Here is a 17464-nt window from a genome sequence, read left to right on the forward strand (position 1 = left end):
AGCTGTTCATCTTACCGTGGTGAAGGATTCTTCCATGGGTGGTTCAGTGGTCAATGCTTCCGAATTACTGCTGAAATCTTTCTGTGTTTCCTGTTCTAGTTGCTGCTTCACTTCTCTGAGGATGCTGCTGTACCGTTCATTTCCTATAAAAAGCAGGAAGGCCAGGCATTCTGAGCTGAGAAGAAGTGCATTCAAAAGAGGCTGTGCTCCTTTCAGTGGCTTCCACGTTCTGGTCTCCAGCTTTCAGGATGTATTTAATAATACTAATGGTCTAATTTGGCTCCTTTGCTGCTTTCCATTTGGATGGTTGAGCAGTCCATGGTTGTACCCTGAGGATATTGATCTCCCATGCTATAGAATGCTTTCCCCAAAAAAACATTCCTCCCCTTATTTTTAAATATAGTGGGAATATAGAGAAAACAACTCTTTTCACAAGCTTTTGATGGTTAATTGTTTATTGATGCTGATTTTAATTTTCACCCTTAATTTTAACCACACAAACGTTTAATACATTTTGCATTTTTAATTCTTGGAAGTTGCCCTAAAATCATGTATTGACTGAAAGCTGGACTCTCTAAATCAGTGTTTCTCAACCTTGACAATTTTAAGGCATGTGGACTTCAACTCCCAGAATTCCACAGCCAGCATTGCTGGCTGTGGAATTCTGGGAGTTGAAGTCCACATGCCTTAAAATTGTCAAGGTTGAGAAACACTGCTCTAAATAATAAAAATATTAAAAAATGAAATAAAATTTTCATTCAAAATGAAAAATCTGAAATGTTAGTTTGGTTGGAAGGTTTTTATTTACACACTTGTGTTTTGATATTGAGCTTATTTATTTAAATACAGGACATTGGACTTTAAGCCTGACAACTGCAAATGTAGCTAAACTGCATTTTTCTTTGCTGTTGTAGTACAAATGTCACACATACAAGAAGTAACTAGCAAGATTCTTTTTAAACACAAGTCCAGCATTGAAAGTTGTTGCTTTTGATTGAGCTCATGCTCAATTGATTTTGACCTATTGTTTATATGTGGCTGAGGCAAAAATGGCTAGCTGGTATTTTTCATTGGCCAGGAGCATGATTTTAAGAAAAAATTGAAATATTCTCAGGAATAGAAAGCAATATTTAAAATTAACCCTTTTAGCCAATGCTTGTGATTCTAGTATGAAAAAGATGTTTGGGCATCCTAGTATGAAAACCAGGACCAAAAAGATTTTCTTTGAGATAGAATTATGAATTAAAATATTGTTTCAAAACAAAAAACAGTGTTTCATGCACACTGCTGGTGAATATTTGTTAAAGAATTAACATATTTTTCAGCTATATTAGTTTCATGGGAAGACAAAGTACTATTACTCTTACCGTGAATATTTCTGGGCAGATCCAAGCAAATTCTAGGGAAAACTCCCTGTCCTTTCAGAGTGATCCTATCTGGTTCCAAGTGAGCCACCTGTATTTGGAAGGTTCTCTGAAAGACCTCTGGAACTCCTGGCAAGTAATAGACCTTCAAAATTTGCTCCTTTCCTGAGCCAATATAATTCTGGAAGATGGAAAAGGCAGAATGATGAAATTCTTCATCCCTTGCACAAAACACCTAGCAATTTTTCGTTGGCTTTCACAGCTCCCAAGGATACCCAGATATTTGTTCCAGAGTACACAGATGGTCCATCATTGACTTGCAAAAGTATCAGATGAGGTAGGAACCACAATCCAGTCTCTGAATGATGAGAAAGCCCCTCAAATCTGCAAATGGCAGAAAATGAGGAGAACCTATTTCTCTGAGAGTCAATATGATTTTGAATGTTTTCTGTTTAAAAGGTTTTAGCTATCCAACCCAAACCTGCGTCTGTTTCCTAGTGTGCAGGGGTAGGCACAGATAAACTTTACCACTTTTTAATATTTTAAAAAATATGAATATAGGTAATTAAAAATATTATAAACAATGATTATACCAGCAGACAGTTAATATATCTTGAATAGCATTCTCAAAAACATCATATACACAATGCACAATTAAAACTTAATATACTAGAAAACATTTCATACCTATTTTCTAGTCAAAATATATCACTATTGAATTTTTAAAATATTTGGTTAACACAACTCAAATCAATAAAAGAGAAAAAAAGAAAACAATAAGTAAATATGTTGGAGGAATATGATAATTACAGGTGACCCTCCACTTACGACAACCATCAGGACTACAGTTAGTCCCAGTTGTAAAGTACAGATATTGTACTTTACAACTGGGACTAAGTGTCCCAGTTGTAAAGTACAATATCCTGTGACTGCACCACTTAGTGATGGCCATTCTGGCAGTCTCAGCTGCCATTGTTAAGGGAAGAACCTGCAGATCATTAAGCAAGGTTGTCATGTGACTGCAACATTTTAAAAATATTTTTTTATTAAAAATGTTAATAACAATAGTAAAAAACAATGTAAACTAAACTCAGAGAGAAGAAGAGAATAAAAAAATGCAATAAAAAGGAAAATAGAAAGAGGAAGAAATAAGAAAAGGAGGAAAGAAATATTTAAAGAAGTAATTCCTAGTCTTCATCATAACAAAATAACAGAGTTGGAAGGGACCTTGGCAGTCTTCCAGTCCAACTCTTTGCTCAAGCAGGAGTCCCTGACAAGTCTCTTCTTGAAAGCTTCCGGTCATGAAGCACCCACAACTTCTGGAGGGAAGCCATTCCATTGGTTGATGGTTCTCACTGTCAGAAAATTTCTCCTTATTTCTAGGTTGAATCTCTCCTTGATCAGTTTCCATCCCTTATTCCTTGCCTGGCCTTCAGGTGCTTTTGGGAAATAGGTTGTCCTCCTCTTCTCTGTGACAGCCCCTCAAATATTGGAATTGTAAGGACCTGCCCGAGCTGATCCTCTCAGGAAAGCACAGTTCTTGAGGGGTCAACTTATTTTCCAAAACACTAGAAGGCAAGACAAGAAACAATGGATAGAAGCTAATCAAGGAGAGAAGAACCTGGAATTAAAGAGAAGCTTCTTAACAGTGAGGATAATAACTAGTGGAACTTGCCTTCAGAAGTTGTAGGAGCCACTGGAGGTTTTTAAGAAGAGATTGGACAGCCACTTGTCAGAAATTATATAGGGTCTCCTGCTTGAGCAGGGGGTTGGACTAGAAGACCTCCAAGATCCCTTCCAGCTCTCTTATTCTGTTAATTCTCAAAGCCGTTGCATCATTTGCATAGCACTCTTTGGATTCTATCAATAGTGCTGGGGAAAATTGATTATTCTTGTTTTCTTTAGGTTATTCTTTATTGTTAAGTAAGCTTATTATAGCTATGATTCTTTGATGGTAAAGACCTCAAGAGTTGTAGGACAGGGGAGGTGCAGGCATTGGGATGTAGCCACAGGCCAACCTGCCAACTCTATTGTGATTCGATTCAACATCAACTATATTAACAAAATCTGATTATGCTGTACCTCTTTGCCTTTGAAACAAGGAAGCATCTGAGCTGCTGAATGATATGTGTTCTTTTGGATTTAAAATATGTTTCACCCCTCATTGCCCTAGGAACATATCTGGCATAATTTTATTAGGGTCCTTTGCTCACTTTCTGCAGCTCTCATGACATGCTGACTGCTTGGATGGCAGCACTTAGAATCCAGATCTCAGCAGCTGTTAAGCCAAGAGAGTTCACAGGAAACTGCAGTGAGGCTGATGGCTGTTGGAATATTGCATAGGACCTCTGGATTCTGATGATTTATTTGCAAGAGTCTGCTTGCTTTCTGTAATTTGTATAGATCTGCATTCCAGTCAAGAAATTAATCTGAAACCCCCAGTTTAGCCTCCTTCAATCTTACTTACGGTGGCAGGCAGAGTCAGTGGCACACCAGGGGGAGGGTTGTCAGCTGAGGCCTGGATGGCGTCAAGTACGGAATATTCAAATCCAACTTTTCCTATGTTTTTCAGAATGATCTCAGCTATACAGATGTGGTCTAAGGGCTTAGGAGGAGAGAAGAGAGCAATTAACCAGTGGAACAACCTTCCTCCAGAAGCGATGAATGCTCCAACACTGGAAGTTTTTAAGAAGAGACTGGACAGCCATTTGTCTGAAATGGTATAGGGTTTCCTGAGCAGGGGGTTGGACTAGATGACCTCCAAGGTCCCTTCCAGGTATTATCATCATCATCATCATCATCATTATTATTATTATTATTATTATTATTATTACAAAACAGCACCTCCTTTTGGGCACAGCTGAAGCACCCTTCGTGATTCCCTCAGAACTCTGCACCAGGCAAGCTGGGAGGGATTTCCTCTACTAGACACACACAATGTTTCAATATTAGAAAACCCAATGGGCCTAGAGGCATAAGTGAGTTCACCCATGGACTGAGAGGTAGACCCAAGTGATGAAAATGTGTTATCCTACAATGATGTTTAAGCACCACAATTCCAAGAAATGTGGCCAAACCTTTAACTAGCATCAACTCGTCCATTATTCAAATTGTTTCAATTTTCACCTCTGGAAAAACGTAATGGCATTTTTATTTAGTTTGCTAACATATTTATATGTTTTTATATTTATATGCAGGTTGTGGATTTCTGTATATCCACAGATGTTCCCTTCCCGTCCCTCACTGAAAACTAGGGAGGGTCCCCTCTGAGAGCCTTTCTCCCCTCTGGCTGGGATGAGCTAGAGGGAGAATTGGAACGTCCTGGCAGGCTCTAGTAGCCCACTAGAATCAAATACAATCGGACCTTCCCTCCCATCAGTCAGAAACGTTTCTAAGAGCATGAGGACCGATGCCAGATCATTCCAGATTGGAAAGATTTCTCTGACATTAGAGGCCCAGTCCTTCAGAAATCCTCATAAAAGGCTGAGACCAATACAAAACACAGGACTTCATCTGAGGACACGTGTGTACGTAAATGTGCCTGAAGGATGGCTTCTAGAGCAAACAAGCAAAGCCCAGTCTGTGGGATACAGGCAGCATGCTAAACCGGGCCCCTTTGGGGGCTGCCGTTCTAGAGAATAAAAGGAAGTATGATGAAAAAGAGGAGACCTGAAAGAGGATTGAGAGCTCAGCAGCGTTCTCTCTGTATATGCATGTGTGTGTGTATTCAATAAACGAGCAAACAGCACATTAAGCCTACCTGGAGCCCATAATCAATTTCCTTTTGGTCAAACACATATTGAACAAGCGAGGCTTCACCCCGCAGCAGAATTTCATAGGTGGGACCTCCCTCTACTTCACAGAGTGCTTTGACACAAGCAACAATGTTGGCGTGGCCATAGAAAGTAAATGACATCTGCTGGGTCTCACTTGGCTGCAATGTTCCATATAGTGGCAGGATGTCAAAAACCTGATTGAGCAAGGAAGGAAGAGTCACTGCTCCATTGCAAGATGCCCCAGGATTACTAGCTTTGCTGTCCATAGGTGGGCACTGCTAGATACTTGTTGACCTCCTCTTCCCTTCAGAGCTTTGAGGTTCCTAACTTGTTGCTGTTTGAACAAATGGGCAATGAACAAAACAAAACAAAGGCACAAAGTGGCAGCACAAACATTTTTTTTTCTTCTGAGAGATGGTACTAACAGAGAAAGATTAATGGGCTAGGGCAAGAACAATGAAGTTTGTGGGGTTCTTGATGCTATCTGAGGATGGTTTTCCTTCAGACTTTTGAAACCCAGGGAGCACCAAGGACCACAATTCAACCTCAGCTACAAACATTCTACTGATAATGCAATTTTCCCAGTCCTCAAGGCAATTATATTACTGTAAAAGTAATGCTAAATGTGTGCAAGCAACAGTTCCCATAAAAGCTGGTCCCAAAGATTGTGAACTTTGCTTCTCCATGGTATCACCATTGACTTTGAGGGTGATCTTCTCATGGAATGGAAGAAGACTGGAAAGAAAGAATTGTTGCAAATGAATCAGTGGCTACAAAAATGAGGTGGATTTTGTTTCTAGAACTACAGTCTAAGTTTTCTGGAGTGCTTTAGCCCTTACAAGAACTTGCAGCAATATATTTGGCTCAAGCACAACAAGATTGGTTAGAAGGGCTTTGAAAGGAATCCTATAGTAGCTGAAGATGAAAACTCTGAAATAAGGAAAACATACACATTGTATATAATAAACAAACAAACAAATAAGAGGCATCAGAAAAAGACCATATAAATAGTGACAGGAAAACCAGAAATAACAGCGGGTAAGAACATTCTGGATTCCAGCACAGAATAGAGGGTTGGACTCAAGGGCCTCTTTTCACATTTTTATTCTTTCTGGGCAAAGCTCAACAATTCCTAATAAATCTCTACCTTTTTTAATACAAGGAAAACAAACACTACTTTGTCTCTGGGCTAATTCAGATCTTGAGCAGAAAGCCAAGGATGAAACAAGAGCCTATGGCCAGCTAGGAAAGGTCTGGGTGTGTTTGGCAAAGAAGGCGCTGCCCCACCAGACTCCCTGCCCCAGCCCCAAGGAGAAGAATGGACCCTGCCTGACAGAAACCCTTGAGGAAGAGCCACCTCTGTCCTGGGCCCCCAGCCTTCAGCAGAGAGTGTCAAGTGGGCTTACTTCTTCCACGCCTGTCAAGTGTAGCTCCTCTGAGTCTGCACACCACAGGACCTCTTTGGTTCCTGCCTGGTTCTTCTCTGGAGCCTCCTGGTTTACTTCAGAAGTTTGCAAAAATAACTACAAAACAGAATAGACATGTGTCCATCAGAAAAAGAAACAGGCACACAAAAGACAAACTGCCTTGCATACGGCAAGTGTTTAGCTCACAAAATCTCCCAGCTTGGAGGCTTTCAAAAACTATTCTAAAGCCCATTCATCACTGACAAGACACGGATGAACAGGAATGGGACAAGATGTAAAGATTATTAAATTTCTGGATTGTTCCACCACATCCAGAAGAAAATAGAGGGTTCAAACTGAAAAGCCACATAACATCCAAGTGTTGTCCTTCTAGGAACAATTCTCCAGGAATAGCTGGTCCCTGTCATCACAGAATTTCACTCGAAAGAATCATTTGCTTTCTTTAAGACACTTATGCATTGGTCAGTATTCCAGTGGACAGAGACAAGGCTCACTTGCAAATAATCATGATGAAAATTGTGGACGTTACAGCACAGACAGCAGAGCAATCTCATCTGGGATGAACTGAGCAATTTCCTAGGTCTGCATCAGTGAAGATGATCTGCCATCAGTTCTGATCCCTTTGTTTACGACCTTTTTTTTTTTTTTGCCAAAAACCAAAGTCTGAACTTAGCTTAGCCAGCATAGAAGGTGTAGCGGAGCAGAAACCACTGATGGTTGACAACTTCTGCAGCAGTTGCAGCTTCAGGTCAAATACACATAGAGCCTCACCGTAATCTTAACTGAAGGTGCAATTAGGACACCCCCTAAATGAAGAGAACCAGGCTTCCCAAAGCCAAGAGTATGACTTTCAGGAGTCAGTTTCCGAGCTGAACCACTAACAGACCTCTATTTCAGCAGGCCACAATTTTGTTGACCCACAGAAAATTGGCCTGTGCCATTACCTGCATTTCAGGCATAATCTGTGCATCATCCTTAAGTTCTTTATCAGGTTCTTTAACAGAAACATCTTCTCCACTTGCGTAGCTGGTGTTTTTCTCTACAGCTGTTTTTCTAGAGATAATTTATTGGGAAAGAAATATATATTATATTGCTCAAGATAGCTGGGAGTATGGAAGAAGCATTAAGCTTCTTTAATCTCAAGAAGGACATCTATATTTGCATTAATTATTGCAATTAACTAATTGTATACTAAATATATTAGTATGTAACAAATATACATTAGAATATTTGCTCCAGTTGAAAATGCCTGCATACAGATAAAGGTAAAGCTTTCCCCTGTCCACCTGTGTCCAACTCTAAGGGTGGGGCTCCTATAACATCAAAGAAGAACGGGGTCCTATTTGTGACAGGAAGTATTTTTCAGCTCATATGCTCATAGGTAACGTTCAGCTTATGAAGGATAATATTTGTTCAGTTTAATTTATTTACTGAATTTAAAAAACTGTTCCACAATTTCTAAAAACAATAAAGTCTTTAAAAATGCAATAAACTAAAGACAAACATTTCCTCATCCTAGTATTTTCCCACAGGTGCCAGAGGCAGCTTTCATGCATTCAAATGCAGCAACTGGATCCAATTAAATAATTTTCATCACCACATTAATTGCGTCTTGGTACCTTTACCATGGTTTTGTTCATGCCATCGGTGTTAAAGTGGTAGGCAGTGCAGAAAACGGTGTGGGGATAATTGAACGGCTGTGAGTTGGTAGAAATTAACTTCAACCATATACCCATTTATGCCCAAATCGCCCTAGAGATCACAGGCCCCGAATAGGTCAAAAAGGTCAGTCTGTAACTGCACCCCAATGACTGCATCCCAATGCCTGCACCTCCCCAGTCCTACAACTCTGAGGTCTTTACTATCAAAGAATCATAGCTATAATAAGCTAACTTAACAATAAAGAATAACCTAAAGAAAATAAGAATAATTATTTTTCCCCAGCACTATTGAGGAGAATCCAAAGAGTGACATCCAAATGATGCAACTGCTTTGAGAATTAATAGAAAACAGAGTTAAAAGGGACTTCGGAGGTCTTCTAGTCCAACACCACCACCCCCCTCTCAAGCAGGAGACCCTATCCCATTTCAGACCAGTGACTGTCCAATCTCTTCTTTAAAACCTCCAGTGATGGAGCACCCACAGCTTCCAGAGGGAAGCCATTCCACTGGTTGATTGCCCTCACTGTTAGGAAGTTTCTTTTTGATTAGTTTCCATCCATTGCTTCTTTAAAAATGAAACTTCATTAAAAAAAGAACTGCATGACATAGTTAAAAAGGAACCTGTGCTTGGAGCATATTTCCTGCTAAAAAGGTCCTTTCCCATAGAAGGCTCTCAACAGAATTTCAGCACAAATTCAGAATCCATATATACAAAATACAACTTCAATTCATTTCCAGGTATAATATAAACAAATGCCTATGCATAATGTCAGCTGGTTTTTAATGTTTATCTCTTTGAAAGAAAGGCCACACTGCATCCTCCTGCATGTGGTGGTCCACATCAGTGTTCCTCTTTGTAGAAAACTATGTCTGCAGTGACCTAGCCTTACATTTCCCACATGACAAAGAGCTGAGGCAGAGCCTGAAACCGGGATGTTCAAAGGCCCTGGGATGACGAACTGGAGGGGCTGGCTTTGGGCAGGACTGCCTCCCTGCAACCTGCAGCTCTGACCACTTCAGAGGCTCCCAGCAACAGCACGTACCTGAGACCAGCGTCTTCTTCCTCAACTACTGCTCAGCTATTTCTACCCACACTGGCAGAAAGATCTCTTTGCCCAGAAGAGGGTGAGGTGGGAAAAATCTTGTGAGGACATTCATTCTCAGCCATAGCCAGGATTTGCCTCCAAATTATTGTCACCAAGTATCAAATTAGAGATTTAGCTTGTGAAAAAATAAATTAAGTTGGCTCTTGAAGGTCATGAGCAGCATTTAAAGCAGCCTTATCCCTGGCCCTCATTGTTGTGGCCCATCATCATGATCTTGGTGCTTTCTGAGTCTCTTGGCACATGGCCACCCATCCCCCTTTGCCTTCCCACCTTGCCCAACCCTTTCTCCAGAGAGCCTGCTGGAGAGGCATAACGGTGTTTCTTATTAAGGCCACAGTCTTGGCCTTTGGTGGATTTGTCACATACAAACCTGATGGAATCCTTGCGAATCTTGCACCTTGGGGGGCTTTGTGGCGGCTTCAAGATCTCCTGCTCTTCTGTTCTTTTCTGGGCACGAAGAGGCCGAATGTTTTCTGAGCTGAATCTGAGAAATACAGGAGTCTTTGGGAAAGGAGAGGGGGCAATCTGGATCTCCACCAGATAATACCAGAGGGAACAGGCACTCAAAACGCTGTCCCCTAAACAAACAGGGTGGGCCGAACACGTCCACTGATTCAACTTTACCTTCCATTATTTGCCGGGAGGGAAGAATTTTCTAACTGATGCTCTATGCAGAATGCTGCAATATAGCAGCACCAAAGCAGGAGTAGTCAAGCCTTTATTACCAACACACCTCGCCTTTAAGGCCAGCAGCTCCCCCCACGCCTCTACCCATCATGGTAGAGGGTGAGCAACACTACAAAATTGAGGGGATCTTAGATTCAAGCAAACACCATGAGGCTACGCATTACCTAGTGGCCTGGAAAAATCTCCCTTCATCCCAAAATGAATGGGTTCATAAAAAACATGTTAGAGCCCCTAAATTGCTCAAACACTTTCAGGCTCATTACCCAGACAAACCTGATTAACCTACTATTCTCTTTTTCCTTCCTATTTTATTATTTTTTGTCTCTCCAGGAGGACTTCTTCTTCTTTTAAGGGAGGCAGCATCTCCTTAATCCCCTTCAATGTTTCTTTTCGGGGCTCTGCCATTCTAGTGGGAGGGAGAGGCTTTGCTCTGCTGGGAGGGGGGCTTATGGATGTATTTCTACTTTGTTCTTTCTAAACTATGATGTATCTCTTTGGGTGTGAAAAGGGGAAAGGAATGTGCAGGGACCATCTGCCTTATCCCCACTCTGATGCGAGATCTGTGAAGCGCCTGGGAACCATCCCTTGAGTTCTGGTTCCCATAACAACTTCCCTCCTATGGATTGGCTGGACCCAAACTGGACAGTTGGGCTTTTTGTGAACGAAAGGTTTAATGTAATAATTCACGCAAGAAATCTTGCTTTGCTCTCCTGCTATCACTAACTCTCAATAAAAGTTCCTGCTTGAAACAATGCCAATTTCAAGTGTTCTGATTTCTTGGGAGAATTAGCTGAGGCAGGTCCATACTGCTGCCCATCTTACACCAAACTCTGAGTTTTTCTTTTTGTAACCATAGAGTAAGAGATAATTTTATAATCACATTTGCATTTTGCTGCAAGAAAATCAGCTAATTCTGTATATTTTTTGGCACCTTTGTCTTTCTTTTTTTCCCCTTTTTCTTTGTTTACTCTATATTAGTTTTTGTTAGTTTTTATCTTCTCTATAAACTGATTATAAACACAAATACACACACTTACAGAGAGAGGGGGGGGACCTTCCAGCTGGTGGTGGCTGCCTGAAATTGACAAGTTTTGCTGCTTTTGCTTGCTTCCTAAATAGCACCGGTGAGCACACAAGTCGAAGAGCCAGCTCTAGCCCATTCCTTTTTCTGTATATTCCTATTATGTGCCCTTTTACTCTCTTGTAATCTCTTTATCTCCAATGAATATAAGTACAAACATCTATTTTCTTCTTGCTAATTATCCTAGCACCAGGGTGTTTCAAAGGGCAGGAGATGGGGGAAAGGAAAGCAAAGGAAATTTGAAGTAAAATCATAAAGATGAAAACATGTCATTTTTTTTACTTAATGCCCATTTTGCTTAATGATCAAGTTGCTGGTTCCTACTGTGGTCTCTAAATGAGAATTACCTGTATTAAACAAGAAAAATAAATACTATGAAAACTGCTATAAACTCAGACTTGACAAAGGTGCTATTTATAGAATCTGGATGCTCAGAACTGGATCTTTATATCAATGATTTATGTTGTTTGCTTAGCTAGTACTCTATTACTATCACTAAGCATTGCATCTTATGATTTATGATGAAGTGTTGTATTTCCTGATTTATGATGAATGTATTTTCATGTTGTATATGATCAGGACTATCACTATCATTTGTATGTACACTGAGAACTTATGCACCAGAAACAAATTCCTTATGTATCCAACCACACTTGGCCAATAAAGAATAAAGAATTATATTTTAGAACCTAGAATACTTTTCTTGATGAGAAGTAATTTCTTAAAGACCAGCTTTTGAAAACTAATTCCTTAATACACAATGAATCAAGTGCTATAAATAACTAGAAATCAGGCAAAATTCCAGAGTATGTGATGGCTTGTACCTGATAAAGGACTCACGATCACCTGTCAGGAAGGACCAGCGATATTTGATTAGAAGGGGACTGCGGTTGCTCATATTGATGTCACGGATAACTTCTGTGTCATTCAAGATGCAGCCAAAATTGAGATCCATTGTTTGGAAGTGGAGGTTTGGGAAATGCACTTCTCCCCGGAGATCAACGTAGTCCACATGAGGATGCTCCAAGTAACGCAAAACAAGAACCTCTTCCAATACTCGACTACACAGATCATCTCTATAGACGGGGTTAAACCTGACTGAAAGATGATGTATCTCTCCAACATCCATCTTCAAAGGCTGAATTGGATTCAAAGTTAAATACACATCAGTGATATTCAGAACAGTTTGTGCATGACGAGTTCTGTGCATGTTTTTAGATGGCTAAAACATACCTTGAGGGCATTCTAGGTAAAGAATGAAATGGGAGCTGGTTTTTTCCAGTTACGTATGTATCTATGTATGCATTGATTTATTTAATGAAATGTATTGGCCTCCCAACTCCAGTAGACTATGAATGGACTGAAGCACTTAGCAGAAGTCAGATAGGGGAAGAGCAGGAAGAAGCCAAGGATGTGGGCAGCAGCACTTCTGGTTTTGCATTGCGGCTAGACAGAGGCAGGAAGGCAAAGCTCTGCCTTCCGTGCCTGATTTTGCCCTGCTGGGGCCCCTGAAAAGGGCTTAAAGTCACCCCGAAGAGGCAATGAAGAAGGAGGGGTGCCTTATCGATCACGGAGAGATGGCGGTCTCTCCGTTCGATCCAAGGAAAGCCCTCTAAACAGGCAGGGGAAAGACCAGCCATACCACTGTGACCAGCCATTAGCTGCTGATAACCAAAGAACAAAAACTTTAATTAGCACAACATAAACAGCATGTTTGGACTGGGTAAGATTATTGACCCTTTCTTTACTATTTTACAACTGAATTTCCTGGGAAAAGCTCCCAAGAAGCTTAAAACCTCCAGAAGTGAACGGAAGTGGAGTTTCAAATTTGTTATGGGGGACAGAAATACATAATATGAAGTGAAAGTAATACAAAACTAAACTTTTGATAAATTTGAGATAATTGTTAAGATTTTCTCTTTGAAAAAAATAAACAAACAAAATATAAGAAATCAATCCTTTGTTTTAAGAATGGAAAATGGACTTTGAATGACATCTAGTAGTAGATTTGTGCATAGCACTATAATTTGCTTTGCTTGGTGATTCCTACCCTGGGAGAACAGCTGACAATAAAGGAAAATATTGTGGCATATCTATCACCCTGACTGTCTTGGATTATAAATACCTACTGATCTTAGCCTTTTAATTTCAAGAACTAGTGAGAGAGAAAGAAAAAATTGACCTTGAACTACGCCTGGCTGGGAGAGACTTATAAGCTGTTTTCAGAGAGTTTGAACACTTTGAACACTTCGAACATTGTGGATTACAACCTTGTCTGAGTGACAATTTTTGGGATACTTGAGACAAGGGATTACTATAAAATATTGCTTTCAGAACCGAACCAATACTTTGGAATCTATTGGACTATGAAGGAGACATATAAAGACCAGAAAACTAATCTCCAGGAATGATGCCTCAAGAAAAAACAAACACCTTTCATAAAGAAATATATTCTACACTACAACTAATTCACCAAACAATTGTTAAATACAAAGAAGATATAAAAAGAAATCATAGACTAAAAACAATTTAGCAATATGAACGAGCAAATATCCAAATTAAATCTACAACTAGATTAGAATGATTAACAAAATTGAAAATATACATTATGATAATAGGTTGTACTAAAGGATAGAAGGGAGAGAGGTGAGTCACACCAACCTTCCCTACTCAGCCTGAGTGGCTCTGGGATCCCTGCAGGTATGATTCTGTCCCAAGCCTATGCCACAAAAATATTCTATCAAATTCAATTTCAAATTTCAATTTCAAAATTTGAAATTTGGCAGAATTTCTAAAATGTAGTTTGCTTGTTTTGGTTTTGAAACAAAACACATTTTCTGTTTCATGGACATTCCTAACTGTAATTTTCTTATACCATAATTAACACTTTCTGTCTCTCTACCATCTGATACTGTTCTGCTATTCAGGATGTGGACTGAATTCAGATGGACAATTCTCTTACCTGTTCAGGAGCTGGAATCGTTTTGTGATTTATGTCACACAGGGCAAAGGGCTCTTGCAAAGAAAGGACAACTCTGAGTGGCAAAGAGGAAACATTCTTCAAGGATAGAGGCTTGTACTGCGCGGTCAAAATGTCACTGGGGTTCTGGAGAAAAAACAGAAAGACTGATCACACACACAGGCAAGTGCCATGCACAAAATAAAGTAGAATCATAATTTGGTAGTGTTAGAAAAGATCACTGAAGTTCAGTCTATTACTTAGTGCAGGAACCAATCAGTGGCCCATGGCAATTAATGAAGGACTACTAGATTTTTTAAATACTTCTGGACTTCCAGTTTTGCACCCATAGCGCATAGCCGCATGAAAGTGGACCTCCACTCCCCACGGACCCTAGATAGGTCCAAAGTCACCCCGAAGAGGTGACCATGAAGGAGGGGTGCTCCGTTGATCATGAAGCGACGCTTCATTTGATCTGGGGGAAGCTCTCCGAACCCGACAGGAGAAAAGCTAGCGTGAGATCAGTGTCTAGCCCAAGCTACTTGCAGCCGAAGTCCCAGAGCACGAACCTGAACATCGGTGAACAGCATGCTTAGAATTGGTGAGAGTACTGATCTTATTTCTTCTATCTACTAATTGAATCCTTGAGAAAGATCTACAAAGCAAGAAAATCTCCGGAAGTGAAAGGAGGGGACTATTTATTTATTTATTTATGAGACTTATATACCGCTTTAAGTGCAAGCACTCTCTAAGCGGTGTACACCAGTAAGCAATGTATATATATATTTACATTGCCCCCAACAATCTGGGTCCTCATTTTACCTACCCCGGAAGGATGGAAGGCTGAGTCAACCTTGAGCCGGTGAGATTTGAACCGCTGACCTGCTGAACACAGTCAGCTAAAGTGGCCTGCAATACTGCACTCTAACTGCTGCGCCACCTCAGCTCTTCCCCATTCCCTTACAGATGGAAGCGGCAAATTAATATTAAGGAGGAAAGAGATATACTAAAATTTGATTTAAAATACAGTCTGGACAAATCTAGGAACTAAAAAACTGTCAAGATTATACCCTAAAGAATTTTTGATGGAATTATAAAAATATATAACAAAAATAACTTTTTGATTAAAAAAAAACTGAAAAAAGAAATAACTGCTGACATCTAGTGGAGAATCAGAGAACAGAATACTAACAATACTTACTCACAAGAAGAAGCCCCTCTTCATGGAGCCAGGCAGGACCCACAAGAAAAAATAAACCTTTTATTTTTACACACCTGACTCAATGTCCAGAGGCAAGCAACACAATCCACAAAAACACAATCCTCAGCATGAATGATTGCCACACCTTCCCCCTTTATAATCCAGCCAGGGTGTGGCTTCTTAATGACTTTTCCTTTGCCTATGAAGCTGCCCCACTGCCTTTCTCTGTCTCATTCGCCTTTCTTCTCTGCACATCCGGGATTGGCCCCAGCTGTTCCTCACCATCGTCCAACTCAGGCTCCCAAAACAGCTGCATCTCTGCCCAAGCGTGAGTAGAGAGGCCAGGCTCCTCATCTGAGTGTGAGTCTTGGTGCTCCTAAGAGTCTGACTCCAATGTCCCTCCAGGCCCCTCCTTCTCATCTGAGTCCTCAGATTCAGCTGCCAGATCCACTGGCTGGCGAGGAATCACAACACCCACTTGATAAAAAGTGTACACAAAAGAGACCTAAAACAAGATGGAGAGACCACAACAGCAAGTATTGTGGGCCCAATTAGCAAAAGAAAGCTCCAGACCATATAGTTGGAAATAGGTGGAAGTGGCCTTCATCCTACAGTGGATGGACAATGTCTAAAACAATGATGATGATGATGATGATGATATAAGATACCACTACCTTATCAGCCTAAATACCTTAATATCCAGAATAAATCGCTTCATTTTTCAAGTTTGGTCATGTATGTATTAGCTCCTATAGTGACCTTCCCCCACAGCACCGGCAATCTCTTGGGATTTCAATATCCCAGAGGGAGCTGGCTCACAGAATTCTGGTCTTTGGGCTAGTCTGAGATCAAAAGCCAGAAGGATCTCATGGTATCAAAGCACTCACCTTCTCCACACGGAAAGTAACTGCTCTGGAGGAAATCTGCAGAACTGGTGCGATGAATTCACAAGTGACATCAACCTTCATGATACGTTCTTTTCCAGACTGTTTCCCTATGATTGCGTGGCAGATCAATCTCTCTTTAACCAGCTGTTCAGGCAAAGAGCGGCAGAATGAATGTGGCTGAGCCAGCTGGTCAGAAACCGCATGGGTGCCTTGGAAATGCCTCCTTCAGTCAGTTTGCCACCCAAACCTCCCGTTCACCAGGTGCTCTGCTCAGCCCTGGTGCCCCTCTAGACTGACTACATTTCTCCTCTTTCACTGCACAAGACTTGGAGCTGATACAGTGAGATGATCGCTTTCCATCCACCACTAGCTTCCTGCGAGCAGCCTCCTTCTCTAGGCCAGAGGTCTCCAACCTTGGCAATTTCAAGACTAGTAGACTTCAACTCCCAGAATTCCCCAGCCAGCATGAAGTCCACAAGTTTTAAAGTTTCCTAGGTTGGAAATCCCCACTGTAGAGCAGTGTTTTGCAACCTTAGGCATGCTAAGATGTGTGGACTTCAATTCCCAGAATATCTTAAAAGTCTTAAAGTTGCCAAGTTTGGAGACTCCTGCTCTAGCAATCAACAGAATCCCTTCCCCTCTCTGCCTGCTTTTGCTGGCCTGCCCTACTTGGAACCAAACAGCCCAGAAAAAAGAACAGCTTTATCCTGCCTGCTGTTGCTCATTTCTCCCTGGCCCACGAGCCATTTTGGAATGAAGACTCTTTCTGCCATCTCACTGGGAAGGGCTTCCCCCATAAGAAGCCTCTGCTACCCAGAGGCTGCTCAGAAAAGCCCCCAACACTAACACGTCCTACTCAAAAGGGGGCCAGGCTGAAAAGGGCCCCTTTGGTCATCAGCTGAAGGAGATTTTCTCAGGACTCCAGGAGCAAGGGCAAGTTACATCATTTCCCCAGTAGTAGATGTAAAGATACAAAATGTAGCAGCATAGTCGTCTCAGAGTAAAGAGGAAGAGAAAAATCCAGCTCTGGGCTTTAAAAACTCAGATAGTTTACAACCCAGAAAAGATGAATGAAACACAGACAGGCAAGAAAACAAAGCATGTTATCTAATAACATTTATAACTTTACTTGGGTGATTTTTTTGAGGTGACCATATGGCACCTACAGCAGCTAAGTCCCAAAGGTGCTTTTTCAAAAAGCAGCTGGGCTTTCTTTGTTTTCTCCTTGAAGATATCTTGCTTCTCATCCAAAATTGAGGGAGCTTCTTGAATGAGAAGCGAAATGTTTTGAACAAAAAAAGTAAGAAAGTGCAGT

General features: G+C 40.9%; 1 protein-coding gene across 16 annotated transcripts in view; it reads right to left on the reverse strand.

Annotated features, from left to right (window-relative positions):
* Positions 1–17464, reverse strand: part of HYDIN (HYDIN axonemal central pair apparatus protein) — a 111618-nt gene that overhangs the window by 63049 nt on the left and 31105 nt on the right. For 14 of the 16 annotated variants that reach the window (XR_005557925.1, XR_005557926.1, XM_039353529.1 and 11 more), the window contains 10 exons: positions 16150–16293; positions 14065–14208; positions 11927–12240; positions 9705–9818; positions 7512–7620; positions 6547–6663; positions 5125–5334; positions 3832–3969; positions 1368–1545; positions 16–143 (listed from right to left, as the gene is read on the reverse strand). Coding sequence is in view for 14 of the 16 variants with exons in the window: in XM_039353529.1 (XP_039209463.1) it covers positions 16–143; positions 1368–1545; positions 3832–3969; positions 5125–5334; positions 6547–6663; positions 7512–7620; positions 9705–9818; positions 11927–12240; positions 14065–14208; positions 16150–16293 (1596 nt within the window). In the remaining 2 variants the exon portion in view is untranslated. Of the gene's footprint in view, positions 1–15; positions 144–1367; positions 1546–3831; positions 3970–5124; positions 5335–6546; positions 6664–7511; positions 7621–9704; positions 9819–11926; positions 12241–14064; positions 14209–14577; positions 14717–16149; positions 16294–17464 lie in introns of those variants that run through there. The other 2 variants (XM_039353528.1, XM_039353538.1) reach the window with 2 other exon arrangements.

This window comes from Crotalus tigris, unplaced genomic scaffold (assembly GCF_016545835.1).
Source record: "Crotalus tigris isolate CLP2741 ecotype Arizona unplaced genomic scaffold, ASM1654583v1 scf7180000018525.42219311030:4301911, whole genome shotgun sequence".
NCBI lineage: Eukaryota > Metazoa > Chordata > Lepidosauria > Squamata > Viperidae > Crotalus > Crotalus tigris.